The 14,609-nt window shown below is 35.8% G+C and overlaps 1 protein-coding gene across 1 annotated transcript; it reads left to right on the forward strand.

Moving 5' to 3' along the window:
* Nucleotides 1-506: 506 nt before the first annotated feature.
* BNIP2 (BCL2/adenovirus E1B 19kDa interacting protein 2) lies at nucleotides 507-11,161 on the forward strand. The gene is made up of 11 exons (XM_008947455.1): nucleotides 507-556; nucleotides 1,593-1,660; nucleotides 2,411-2,419; nucleotides 2,725-2,892; nucleotides 4,808-4,984; nucleotides 5,616-5,718; nucleotides 6,008-6,139; nucleotides 6,694-6,780; nucleotides 6,909-7,007; nucleotides 8,364-8,399; nucleotides 10,745-11,161. The coding sequence occupies exons 1-11, from the start codon at nucleotides 507-509 to the stop codon at nucleotides 10,791-10,793; spliced, it is 978 nt and encodes a 325-aa protein (XP_008945703.1). The 3' UTR covers nucleotides 10,794-11,161.
* The last annotated feature ends 3,448 nt before the right edge of the window (nucleotides 11,162-14,609 follow it).

Consider the following 14,609-nt stretch of genomic DNA (forward strand, 5'->3'; position numbering starts at 1 on the left):
GGTTTTGTTCTTAAGAACTGGGTTGTATTTGAGAGCTGACCATGTGTTTGTTTTTTTTCTCAAAATATATACTTGCTCAATATTTCCTATAAAATCTAGAGAGCTGTCAGGTTTCTTACAGTTTGGAGTGAACTGAGGAAATCCTAAATCAGGTTGCTCAGGGCCTTGATTTTATCTGAGAGGTTGATCCCGTTTGAACAGGGCACTGGACTACATGAGATTCCCTTCCAGCCTAAATTATCATATGATAAAATATTCTGTAAGCAAAAACTGCTTGTGGAGGAAAAAAAAAAATCATAAATTCCTCCCTGGCTTGGGGATTTTGTTCTGCATAGTACCTCAACTTGGTGGTAAGTGAAAGTATGTGTTGAAAGTATGGAAATTACAATAGTATTAAACTAGCACCTTCTGTTTTGTTCCTGTAGTTCCTCTTCAGCCCGCTGCCCTGAAGACAAGGGGTTCTGGCTCATCAGGAGTCTCTATTAGCAGTTCAAGTTGGCTGGAGAATGGAAGGTGTTGAGTTTAAGGAGGAATGGCAAGATGAAGATTTTCCAAGGTTTTTAATTCTTTTTGTAAAAGTAATTCTAATCAAATGCATAACATCCAGAATGAGCCAGCTCTATCTTCTGGTGAGCTGACACTCAATCTTGAAGTGACATCCACTAATATAGTAGTCTTGAAAAGGTTTTGTGGCATATTTCATTGTGGTCTGGAAAGGTTTTGCTTTATGTTCATGTTTAAGTCAAGTAACACAGGAATGCTGCTGTTAAGTGTCTGGTTTTACTGAGGTGAAAATTGGTAAGTTTTGCTTTGTTTTCTGTGATAATCTTTTGCAACTGTTTTGTTTGTGTATCGTTGACATTCTGAAGGTGTCAATACTTCATAAAGCAATATATCTGAGCAAAGGTTTTAACAGTTAAGAGTGCTAGTGATGCTTGGGCCTGCCAAGAAACTAAAACAAGTGACTTAAGAGGTATTCTGTAATAACAGGACTGAACTAATCTGTAATGTGTTTAATGTCAAATTGTCTTAGCCGAGAAGATGGCAAGCTTTCTTACGGATGACACAGTAGTAGCAACCAGTGTAGTGAGGCTGGTGTTGGTCTCTTCTCTCAAATTATTAACGGAAGGATGAAAGGAAATGGCCTGAAGTTGTACAAGGGGAGGTTTCAATTGGATATTAGGAAGAATTTCTTCACTGAGAGACTGGTGAGGCACTGGAATGGGCTGCCCAGGGAGGTGGTGGAGTTATTGTCCCTGGAGGTGTTCAAAAAGCAAGTAGTTGTAGCACTTGAGGCTATGGTCTAGTGGTTAGGGAAATGCTGGGAGGAAGGTTGGACATGATGATCCTAGAGGGTCTTTCCAGCCTTGGTGATTCTACGAATACACAATCATTTCCATGCTGTGAAGGAATTTTCTGCTGCTTTGTTTCTTTGTTTACTGAAAGCCTGAACTTAAAAAATTTAATGCAGTACTAAATTCAGTGCAGCACTGCCCTACAGTGTTTAACAGAGTATAAGTCTAAATATTTGGTATTTAACTGGCTATTTAAAGAAAAGTTTTTGTAGTGATTGATGCTACTTTGTGCACCAGGCCCCTGCCAGAGGATGATCCTGTTGAGTCAGATGCATTGGCTGCAGCTGGAACAGAAAGTCAAGCTGGTAAGAACATTTCACTCCAGTCAAGCTGACTGGTTCCTACTTAGGTGGCTGTATTAAAGCTCCATTTTGCTTTAGGGTGTTTTTTGGGATTTTTTTTTTTTTTTTAGATTTTTGTTTTGTTGGTGGTTTGGGGTTTTGAGTCAGGCTTGGGGAAGCAGCATTCTAAATGACATTTGTATGTGAAGGTTATTATAAACCTCTTGTATAGAAATAAAAAGGTCACTTCTTGACCTCTTTTAAAATCTTCATTCATTATTAGGTTTCTGTGCATCAGTTATGGCCTGCCTTAGTTTCACTCCAAATTTCAGACCCTTGTAGTCTTTTAAGAACATTGCCTGTCTGAATAGTCAGAAGGGGAAATAATACTGTGTAGTGGGGGGGGGTTTGGGGTTGGTTTGTTTTTTTTTTTTTTTTTTTTTGCTCTTGTCTGGCTGCTTTAGTTGTGGAATTTCCAGTGCTGGGTCAGTCTTCTCTTTTTTATTTGAAAGCAGTGCCTTCAACTGCTGTCTAAATTGCACAGGTATTTACCTTGTGACCCAAAACATCCTGTGTATTCACCTAATAGTTTCTATAGTTTCTTTAATTTTCTGACCTCGCTGTTGTCTGCCAACCTCCTTTTTTTGTTTTTGATCTTGTTTTATTTCATCAAAGATGTTACCTGTACCCAGTAAGGACTAGGGACATTAATCTAGTGCATTACTTACAAGACCTACATAGTATGATATCCAGAACTGGTATGCTTTGCTGTAGCTAGCATGGGTAAATAGTTGCTTGGGTGGTGGCAGCACTTCAGGTTTTTCTGCTGTAGAGAATATGGTGATTACTGCTGTGAGCATAGTGTTTGTGCAATCAGGTAAACTTAAGGTCTTGAGGACTTGAGAACTTTGACCTCCAAGTGCTGTTCTTTTCACCTTGTGTTTAATTCTTATTCCAAAGATACTTTGCCTAAATTATGGGCATTAACTTATACTGCATTCTGAGAAAGCACTATGCTCTTCTGTATTGTTAATATGCTTACCTAAGCTTGCTTTAGCTTTTAAAATAATTTGCTTTTCAAAATACAGAGGTTAATGGAACCAAAGTGAAGAAGAAACTAATAGCTTCAGATATTAGTTTAACTTTGGATCACAGTGAAGAATCTGTTTTGTCTGACGACTTGGATGAGAGTGGAGAGATTGATTTGGATGATTTAGATACTCCTTCAGAAAACAGCAACGAGTTTGAATGGGAAGGTAAGTATTTTGTTATTTTTGTCTGATGGCCTAAAATATTTTTGCTTTCTTATGTGCAGGTCAACAGTTTTTCAGGTGAGAAATAACTGACTCAGTTTTGCAGGAGGAAAAATACAAAGGGTATGATTAGATAAGAAACTGGAAATAGGTGCAGTATATTTTTAATGAGTAAAACCTGAAATGATTAGTAAACAGGCAACTTAATAGCTGTAACTCCAAATAAACTTAGGTGTATGTCATTAAACACCTGTAAGACCTGAAGTTACAGAAAGTCCTCTGTTGTAGTATGTTTTTAATAACCAGCTGTTGGGGGGAGGAACATTAAAGGTGTTTTACATGTGTTATAGATCAGATTTAAATAGAGGTGAACCATGTAAAGGGATATAGATTATAGGTTACCTAGCCAGAGGTTGATGAACTGCAAACCTTTGGATTTAAGGAGGACTGAATGGAATTTCTAAGATCTGGTAACACCTGATCTTGTATCTTACTTTGGTGAGAATGGCAAAAGTTAAGTGCCTGTAGAGTTCATATGCTTTCTAGATAGACTGGAGGTGTAGAAGAGCCTCTATTTTTGTGTCAAGGAATTCTGAAACAACTTGACAGGGAGTTAACTTAGCTATAAACGCACTAGTAATGAGCTTATTTTAAAGAAAAGAATAGATGCTTCATCTTATTCTTACAGACAAAACTTGCAGATTCTAACAGATTATATTTGAGGTAAAAATGTTCTGTGTAGGAGTTAAAGCACAAGTTTTAAACTTGCAGTTGAATTACGTTTTAAGGCCCTTTTACATAAGCTAAGAACTGTTGCATTGTTCAAACAGTTGGAGTCTTTAACTTCTGTGAACTTCATGAGTTAATGTTTCTAAACAGGTAAATTCTTTTAATTACTTTTTCTGGAGATAAAAGAATTTAATTTCTGAGTAAATGGGAAGCTTTCTTTTCACTGTTACATATGAAACACTAGTTGTTCTTCATTTCAAGATAGCTTATAAGTGGATAAAGAAACTCTTTAGAATAAGGCGGGGTTTTTTTAATAGCTGAAAATGTACTGCAGGTGAAGGTTTCATAACGGGGACTGTGGGTTTACCTGTGTAAAAGACGCATCTTCATCATTTTAGTGAAGACGAATTGGTGTTCAGTGTTAATTTTGGAATGATGCAAAGGAAATGTTCCGGATATTTGTTGTTTTTTTTTTTTTTTAAAAACTGGCTGAAAAGGGTTTCTGTCTTTTCTTCCTTTAATGCTGCTGCCTTCATTTTCCTGGAAGGATAGTTTCAATTAACAGCTTTGTCTTGGGAACAGACAACTAACTTGCAGTAGGTTTTTCTCGCTTGGGTAAGGTCTATGCAACAAAGTCAAGAATCATAATTTAATTGGAGCAAATTGTTCTACAGATTGCTGTCAGCATAAATTTTATGTATATTGATTGCACACCTGTGAATTAGACTTAATTTCTAATAGATTTGCCTGCATGTCTGCTTGTCAATGTTTTAAATCATGCTTTTATGTAAATCTGTGATCAAGCAACCTGCGTAATTATCACGGGAGTTAACCACTTTGTCTATTTGGATGAGATTCATCAAGGTCTGTGTTCTGAAAGCTTACAATTAAATTTGCTTCTTACATGAATGCATGTTGGTCATGTTTGGGTTTTTTTTAAAGTTAACAATAAACACAATAAAATAAAACCTTTAACACAATTTTGGTCAATAAATAACTTCCAACAGTATTTTGATAACATCTATGACAGTTATGAGGTCCTAATGACTGAAGAAACTAAGTGGATATGTCTGACTGGCTAAAGAATATTAAAATAGATTAGATAGCAAAGTGGTTAACCTGTGTCCTTATTGATTGTCACTATACATAGTATTCATAATGGATCTTGAACGTGTTTAAACTTTGGCAGATGATCTTCCAAAACCAAAAACTACTGATGTAATTAGGAAAGGATCACTTACTGAATATACTGCAGAAGAGGAGAAGGATGATGGTCGACGCTGGAGAATGTTTAGGATTGGAGAACAAGATCACAGGGTGGACATGAAGGCAATTGAACCATATAAAAAAGTTATCAGTCATGGGGGTAAGGATTAATGAGGTACTATGTGGAACAGTACAGAAACTACTTCTTTCAGCTGAGTTCGGGTGACACAGGAAGAGTTTTGGGCATAAAGATTTGTGTGATGATTCATTTGTTGTAGAACTAAGGCATATGGTTCATTTATTTTTTCCCCTATTAAACTGGAGTTCTGAAATGTGGACACGTTCAGATGAAGCTATCACCATGCACATATGTAATAAGATGTACTTATCTGTTCTACAGTGTCAGTGCCACTGGTATAATTTTTTAATTTTAAAAGTTTTGAAAACATTAACTGTAGATCTACTAAGGCATAAATCAATTTAACACTCTTCTCTGTGGAGTTTAAGTTGGAAGAATAGTTGACTATATAAAACTTTTTTTAAATTACTGAGATGTTGATTGTAGGTACAGCATTCTGATTTACGTCAGCCTCGGCTATTTCTTTAGAAGTAGACAAACTTGAAAAAGAAATTGAGGTATTCAGTAACTCTGTGAATCTGTCCATAGAGAATAGATATTTGGAAATCTCTTTCAGTAAGCTTTTTCATTATTTACCTTAATGTGCTTGACTGTGTAAACATAGTCAGCATATACTCATCTTTGTCACTAGTGCTTTTTTCTTTGTTTTCAGGTTATTATGGTGATGGGTTAAATGCTATTGTTGTGTTTGCTGTTTGCTTTATGCCTGAAAGCAGCCAGCCTAACTACAGATACCTAATGGACAATCTATTTAAGTAAGTAATCATCTGCATTTGAATACTACCTTAATTCTGTGTTGTGAAATTTAGATTTTAATATAAGGGAAATTAGTTGTCTCTCTTTTTTAATGAAGTGTTTTACCTTTCAGATGAGGTAAAGGTAACAGACAACTAACTTTCAGTAGGTTTCCTTCCAAGGGAAGGAAAGAAATTATTAGATGTTGCTCAACACTGTTGCCAGCTCTCTATTTTTTAAATACGTTTGAGCACTACTAGGAATTCATTTCCACAGATCATCACTTGAAATTTTTCTTTGTTTCTGCAGGTATGTAATTGGCACTTTAGAGCTGTTAGTAGCAGAGAACTATATGATAGTTTACTTGAATGGTGCAACAACACGGAGAAAAATGCCAAGTTTAGGCTGGCTTAGGAAGTGTTACCATCAAATCGACAGAAGGTAGGAAGCTCTGCAGTGTTTTCTTAATATATTCACATGCTCAGTGATATACATATGTAGGAAAACCTGCTGTTTATTGTTGTGTCTGGAACCTGTTAGTTAAGATTTAATTAAGCAAACTGCTTAGTGTATTGAAAACCTCTTCCTAAGCTAGACAGCGTTGAACAATGCTACAGGCATGCCTGATTTTTTGCTGCTAGTGAAAACAGTAGTATTGGGATACTGAATACTGTTACCATGTAGAATATCCCTAACACTACATGTATCTATATGATAAGATAATTTTATCATTTGTTGTGTAGAAAGATTCAAAGAAACATCTTTGGAATATTTCCTTGTCATTGTTGTCAAATTGATACTATATCTTAAATTTTGACTATGCAGTTGTGGCCTTTCTTCCTTCTGGCAGATGGTAATTTCTAATAATGGAAAGTCAGAATATTAGATTTATGTGACAGTTGTGCTTCCAAACTGATACCTTTTATATATTAAAACACCTGATGTCATGATGCCTTTTTATTCTAGTAATTATATCTGCTGTTTGAATTCTTCAGGTTAAGGAAAAATCTGAAATCGTTAATCATAGTTCATCCTTCTTGGTTCATCAGAACACTTCTGGCCATTACAAAACCTTTTATTAGGTAATACTCTGGAAGCTTTTTTTTTTAATCCTAACAACTGTTTACTTTCAACTTCAAGAACTGTTTTAATATTGATATACTGAAAAACTTTTAAGTTGTAACTGTACCCTGCATTTGTTCTTCCACAGCTCAAAATTCAGCCAAAAAATTAGGTATGTCTTTACCCTGGCAGAACTAGCTGAACTCATCCCCATGGAATACGTTGGCATCCCAGAATGCATAAAACAGTACGTTGTGTTATTCAAGCATGTTCTACGCCGATTATGTTTTAGAACTGGTATATATGGTATTCAGTGATTGGTTTGAATGTTACATTTAATATAATTTAGCTCAGGCCATTGCCATCTCTGAGTACCCATGTTTGACTACATTGCTAACTACAGTTTGGTATGCCGTAGCGTGGACAGTCAATGCTTACGTAAAGGGGTTTTAGCAGGTAGAGCCTTATGTAATTACCAAGTTATGGCGTGTGAATTAAATCTTCTAGAGATGAGGCCGTATTCTAGTTGTTCTACCCCTTAGTGTACTAAACTGGCTTGTCAGTGAGAAATTCTGGGCACATTGATACTGAAGTTATTTATAGTATCTTCTGTGTTCGTGCTGAAATGTGGAACCAGTTAAGTAGTGAAGTGTCACTTGGGTTAGGATTTCATTTAAAAGAACAACTATGGTGGAAAAATGCTGAATTCCTACTTGTAACAGTTCTAAAAGTACTTTGAAGAGTTGAAGGCAACATCAGTTTCCTTGGTTTTCTATTTCCTTCCCTCCAGATACAAAGATTTGTTTTAAGATGAACATAACTCTGCTCTCAAGTATGATGATGTTACTTATGTCAATAGCATTTATGGGTGCAGTAGTAGAGTAGAAATCAAACTTGAGTGCTGATAACCAAAATACTTTATTTTATACTCTAGTTCATCACAGACTGGTAACTCCATACGGAAAGATGGTGTAGTCTCACTGTGTGGACAGAAAGGCACACCTGTGTTGGATAAACCCAGAGATGTCCCCCACCTCTGCAAATTGCTGGTTATTGCAGTTCAGCTGCTATCAAGTGCAGAATGTAACTTGATGAAATAGAGGCAGTATGCTTGGGGTGGGGTGAAATGATGTGACAACACTAAAGCAGCCCTGTGCTATCTTTTGAATGTCTTTTATCTTGGGCTGTTGAAAATTGTTAGGAATATTTATACTGTCATTCCAAGTTTCAGAATATTTCTTTCTGTATTGATGAACCATTTAACTATTCTGTGAAGGCTGAACTTTGGCTTACAGTTATTCTTGGACTTCTGTGGAGGATTATATCTGCTTTTAAACTGTTATGAATATAGACTTCAAATTTTACTGATGATGGTTAATACTGTATGAAAAGTTGTACTGAATTGACATGTCATAGTAACTAAGTCTTAATGTTTCTTGTTTAATACTTATAGATGCTAGAGGTACAATTTTTTTCTTAGTTGTATCAGTTTCAAAACTCGGTATGCTTCTTCAGACTATTGCCACTAATACCAGTTTGCAGCTTCTGTTGAATTAGGCCGTCATATATTATATTTACTGAAATCAAGCTTTTCCTCACCAAGGTATGAAGAAGAAAAATTTAGAAAGAAACAGAAAAGGTATATTCATATTTTGATAAGGATTGCACCTAGAGGATATGATTTGCACTGCAACTAACTCCCAGTTGATTGGCTTGCATAAAGGAATAAGCATTTGTAAATATAAACATGCACTAGTGACTAAATTTTTATGCACGGAAGTAACTGTACTGCCTGCTAGTACAGTATATCATCTAGAAGAACTCACCTGGGATGTTCAAACCCATATTTGTGCATAGTCTGTGTTACTCTGTGTTACTCTGTTATGTGAGATGCTCACTTTGAAGAGGATACAAGGGTTCTCAGCTGCATCAAGAGGCAAAAGTAATGCTTCTGCATTAATCGATTAAATCAAGTTTCACTGCTAGTAAGTGATGTCTGAAGGAAGAGCTGGTTTTAGGTGCTAAGCTGTAGCTATGCATCAGCAGAAATGCTACTCTGGAAGAAGTTCTAGTACTGAATCTTGTATTTTTGGTGTTTACTACCTTTTAGTTATTAACTTGCACAGATGCAATCTAAATTGTTATATTTAGTGCTGTTTCTATTTGCAGTGTCTGTGTTCCTTGCTAATAAACAGTGTTTTTTCATTTTGTTAATTTTCAGTTTTCTGCTAACTATTCAAGCTATTCCAGCAGCTGAAATTTTTTGAATGGATACATCATTGTTTTTTCACTCTGACTAACAAATGTACTCAAAGGTTTTGCTACTAACTTTGCTTTTTTTATTACTCTTCCTGTGTGTGCCTAACTTTTGAACAAGGCTTATCGTCTAAGTTGTGTAATGGACATAGAGAAGGAAGACTGAGAACTTAAAAGGATCTAAATTCTTTTTGAAAGCTGGTGACAAGAGTTGAATGTTCTCTGGGGATTATTCCAATTAAGTGGTAACTTTGCAGTGTGTAACCTCAAGTACTAAACCTGTCAAATTCAAGAAGCAAGCCCTTTCAGTACCTATGAAACAACAGTTCTGCTTGAGGTTTTTTTTTTTTCCCCAGCATGCATGATTTGGCCCAATTCTATTATGAGGCCCATTGTATTCTGGATGTAGACCTGAGACATTCAAACAGTAATACAAAAACTTGTAAAAATCTCCAGTACAACAAGGTCTTTTGTGAGAAGTAGTGTTTCTAAGTGAAACTTAGGTATAGAGAAGAGATCACAAGCCCTATTAGATACTGCCATTTTAATCCAATTGAAAGGCATTATTTATTATAACAGGGGGAAAGGAGAAGTTCAGTTACTAAATTTGTTGAGGGTGGCAGTAGGAATTCTTTGGCTATGTGTTGAGTCACTTTGGAAGCTAGAGTATGATAAACTTCTGTATATTTATACTGTCAGCTCTGTTTATGCATAGCTTCTTTGCCTTAGCTTACCTTTTTTTCTTAATGTATTCTGTGATTAGTCCTACAAGCCATGTCAAAAGATGCTTTAAGGTACTGCAGTGGAGACAGAGATGAGTTGCAGCTGTGTACTGTGAAGGTGGACAGGTATTCAACTAGGACTGTTGCTTCTAGACAACACTGCTGCAGACTTATAGGATCCTTATGTACTAGGTTCTGTTCTTAGAGCTAAAAAAAAAAACAAAACAACACAACACAAAACCAACCAACCAAAAAAACCCAAACGAACAAAAAAAAACAAACTCGCCTCCTGTACTTATAGGTTTATGGCCTAGAAGAGCTGTCATTGTTTTTATCATTTTGAAAAACTGGCTGGTTTGAGAGAGTGGATAGGTCTCAAGTCCTAGTCCCAAGGCAGATATTAAAAAAACCAAAGGCACGAAGTTGTAGCAGCACATGGTGAATTCATGGGTAATTGCAAGTCTTAGAACTTAATGGGAGAAGTATTGCAGTTAAGGAGCCACTGAACTTTTGTTGATTCATCTCATGCTGTTACCTTCTTGGCTTAATTACTGTAATAAAGAAGGTAATTCTGTGCTTATTCTGCAGTGTATGAATTCATCAAAGTAGTAATGCTTGTTGGTATTGCCGTGTTACCAGTAAGCTTGTATTTCTGCTTGCATTCAGTAATAAGCACAGAACTTGCTTTTTTTCCTCTGTAGTCAAACTTCGCTTGCGCTTTTCAAAAGCTTCCTTTCAAATGCTATAGTTATTTAAATGGCTTCTTAACAATTTCCATTTCTAGGGGGAGGTAGGCAATTTTTTTAAAAAAGCATTGTTATGACTGCATTCAATAAAAATCTTAATATTTACTTACTAAAACTTTTTTTATGTAAAAGCTTTGTGTTTTCCTGTAAAAGCTTTGTGTTTTCCTGCTAAGATTAATAGGTTTTGCTTAATATATGAGCTATCACACTAAACTACTACTTAATGTAGTTTTAATTTTACTTCTTTCTTTGCTAAGCAGAGTTGACCAAGAGCTGAATGGAAAACAAGAACAGAAAAGTGAACAGTAAGTTTGGAGTCCAAACAAGAATGAAGAATATGCAGATGGAATGATGCTATATTTGCTCTACTTAGAATATACACAGAGAGAATGCATTCTATATAACCTGTTGTAAAAGGTGCTTAATTTCTTTGGACTAGCACGCAATGGACTGCTTACTGCTGTATTGGTTTGTCTTGACTTTAATAGCTATGTTTATATAATCATTTTATACTGCTAAATGTCAAGGAACCCTATGTTTTCAGAGGATATTCTTGCAATAGTTTTATCTAAATGATGCATGTTATCCAGTAAAATATTTATATACCTAATTGCTAAAGGAAAGAGATAATATATATTTTTATGACTGAGCAATATATTGTGTGTACCTGCTGAAGGAATTCATTTGCAGGTGGACAAGGCCATAAGTTACTTGTTATTGTGTAGATCTGTTTTGCTGTAAATGGTCAAGTGCATTTCTTTGTTGTCACAGAAACCTTGATTTGTTTGGCTGTTAACAATCACATAATGTAGTCTTTCACAAGTGTGGAGATCCTTAATTTTGTTCACATACTGAATATAAGTAGTACTTCTTTACCTCACAAGAGTGAGCTTGAACTTTGGTATCTTTTAGTCCATTTTGCAGAATGCAGAAGTGCAGTCTGGCCAAAGGGTTTAAGCCTAAGCCACAACAGAAGCTGAACTCTTTGAACGACTAGTAAGATATCAGACCTCTTTCAATTTAAGTTACAAATTTAGATTCTGGTTCAGTAAATCGAGGCTATCTCAGCTAGCAGTAGGAAATGAGTTCATTGCAGTTCTTCCTTGATAAATATCGGTTGTCACCACTAGGAACTATGGTCATACTCAGTAGAGCTTGGGAGTTAAATAGACATTCTAGCCATAATGGCAATTGTTTGCAGAGGTATGTGGAGCCTTAGGCTCCTGTGTCATCCTTGTAGATGAAACATCAATCTCTAAAATGTAGTTTGGCACATGATACCAGCACTAATTTAAATTAACAAAAGAGAGCGATATAAAGGTAGTGGTTTTTTTTTCCACTCCCCACAATGCTAGTAAACTTAAATCTGTAAGAAGTGTTCTTGGAACAGAACCAGTGTTTATAGGCTTATCAGGACAATGACAATGCACTGTTTGGTATGTTGTAGAAGTTTGTAAAATCTTTTGATAATCATTACCATCTCCATGTGAGGACAGGTGCATAGCAATAAATTCATTCAGGAACTGAGCAATATAATATTGTGGCAAATATATTAAGTCTTCACTTTTGGTTTTTATTGTGCTTATGATTTTGTTTTAATGCCAGAAATATCCATTCTCAGTTATATTAAAAGTTAATGTTACACACTTCTCTTATTTAAAAGAAATAAGGTTGCATTCAACCAGATTACTAATTGACACTGACAAGTAGCTGTCAAGAGAGAGTTTCATCATCAAGACTTATTACCAATTAATAATTAATCTACTGTCTCTAATGATAGATGTATAGACTCTGAGAGCATGTTCATGTCAGATGAGGACAAATTGCCCGTGTCTCTGGGAGTTTAAGTCTGCAGTTCAGAGACTTTCATCTCAAGATCTAGGTAATTCTGTTACAGTAGCTTCTGTGTCCTAATTCCAAGGAGATTAATATTGAAGATCTTTTCTTCCAACAGGCAATGCTCATTTCAAGTTGCCTTGCATCCATTTCGTCAGGTTTGGATCTTGCTCTGAAAACAGAACACAAATGTGAACAGTTTCTTTGGGGCTGTCTTATCTCCTGCTTCAATTTCTGTGCTGACCCAGACTAATGTAAAGTTTCAAGTCAGTGAAGTGGGCACTTACAGCCTGTTTACTTCTGGTATTTTCACAGTGAAGTGTGTACGAACATACAAACCTGTAAAATCTCCTGATTTTTACTGATTCTTTGGGTCCCAAGCTAGATAGTAAGTATTCTGATCATCAAATTTTGAAATTTTTCCTAATTAAAAAAAAGTATTCTTCTCAGTGAAATCATTCTTAGTGGAAGGATTGTAGTTTTGTATGTCCTGTTTGCTATGTGTATAGGGCTGTATGGAGCAGCCAGCTTTCAGTATAGGTCATATCATTAACTGATGGGACTCTTGTCTTTCCTGGTGGCTGAGTGATTCTGCGGTTCATGCTGTAGTAGGACTTTGCAGTACTTTTTTATTTTCCTTTTGGAAATGCATGTGTTTATGGAATGGTTTATTTCTCTAGTACAAGTTTTGTGAGTGAATATACAGCACAACAGTTTTTCTGTCCCTGAAGATATGCAGCTTGAGAAACAGCTGTATTCAAGAATTATTCCTCTTTGACCTTTCACAGCTCATCAGTTAATGGTGAGGTGGATGTGTACAAAAACCAAAGAGGTCCCAACATTACTGAGCACAAATGGGTAACTTTTTTGCCAAACTTTTAAAAAAATACATTAAAAATTTAGTATATTTTTAATTTTTCATGAAAAGCTGGAATGTCATATTTTAATAGAAGCTATTTCAAAACCTGAATTGCTTTATGGTAAGACATAGCATTATAGAGCTTTCACCATTTGATGCCACTTCCTTCTAAAAGTAGAACTCCTGTTTCTAGAATGAAGTTTGAGCCCTGTCAAGAAAAGGTAATTTCATGAGTCACTAATTTACCTTTGATTTGGAGGTCTTATTAGTTTTTATATATATATGTAGTAATAAGTTGTTGGTCATCTTTTGTTATTACTGTGCATAACAAAGAGATCGGTGGCCTCTGTGTGGATATGACATTTTGTAAATGGATTTCTGCAACAGGATAAGCATTCAGAAGTGGCAAAGGTATTTGAGAGAAAGCATCAGTAAAAACTGATGTGAGTAGACTCTAGATTGCATGAACGTTCTTGACGTTCTGTATAGAATGGCAAAGCTGTATTCTGTGGGAAAGTCGTGGAAAGTGATGTATAAGAATTTAATACTGAAGCAGATGGAAGTCTTTGAGGTTTTGAGATGTTAAAATGGAGAATTTTGGATTCCAAAAAGCTTGGAACTAGTTAGAATGTGTAACCTGGTTCATAATAGTGCAGTTTAGCATTTTTTCTTTATTTTCAGTGAACAAGTGAAGAACAGTACTTCTTGCTGTGAGGAATTTGGTACTGAGAAAGGGCAGCTACATTCTCAGTTGCACACAATTAGCAAATAGCCTGTGTTTGTTAGCATGTTTCAGCAAGTTTGTAACATGATTTCTTAAATGCTCTCAGGTGTTAAGGCCTTTCAACAGTTAATTTGTGTCAGACTTGAAGATTAGAATACATGTTGGTGGTAATGGAATCTTTTATGAAATGATCTCAAAGTGTGTCACAGGGAGGAGAGAGTGGCATTGGTGCCTGGTCATACATCTGCTTCACTGATGTCATCTATTGGAATGTCTGTAGTCAACTGAAAATAATGGAATCACATTGTGAATGGGCACTTCCTAAACTAAATCTGTCACAAAGAAGTAAGTTTCTTCGTGAAAAATTTATTTCTTCCGGGGTCAAATGTTTGTCTGTTTCTTATGGATTCATGCAGTATTTATGGTGTAGAAAGTTGGTTTAAACAGAGCTCTTAGCAAAAGCTGTTGCCTTTGGAGATTACTTTAATTCTCAAGTCATTCTAGTCTCCCTCAGAAAAGTCGCACAGAAGGAACAGAGAGGAGAGGGATAATAGCTTGTGTGCTTTTTGTAACAACAGAAGTCTTAAAAAGCCATTGGTGGAAAGACTAATTCAATCCTTGTGGATGCAGGTCATTCTCTAGAGGATTTGTTTCACCGACAGCTTGTCGGAGATGCTTGAGATAAGTCCTCTAATTATTCTTTTTA

Source organism: Merops nubicus, unplaced genomic scaffold (genome assembly GCF_000691845.1).
Source record: "Merops nubicus isolate BGI_N331 unplaced genomic scaffold, ASM69184v1 scaffold41209, whole genome shotgun sequence".
Classification (NCBI taxonomy): Eukaryota; Metazoa; Chordata; class Aves; order Coraciiformes; family Meropidae; genus Merops; species Merops nubicus.

Excerpts from the sequence above, each read along its gene's own strand:
- BNIP2 (XM_008947455.1), top strand. The coding sequence starts at position 507 with ATGGAAGGTGTTGAGTTTAAGGAGGAATGGCAAGATGAAGATTTTCCA. Across the intron at positions 557-1,592 it reads CAAGATGAAGATTTTCCAAG|GCCCCTGCCAGAGGATGATC; the intron begins GTTTTTAATTCT and ends TTTGTGCACCAG. Across the intron at positions 7,008-8,363 it reads ATCCCAGAATGCATAAAACA|GTATGAAGAAGAAAAATTTA; the intron begins GTACGTTGTGTT and ends TTCCTCACCAAG.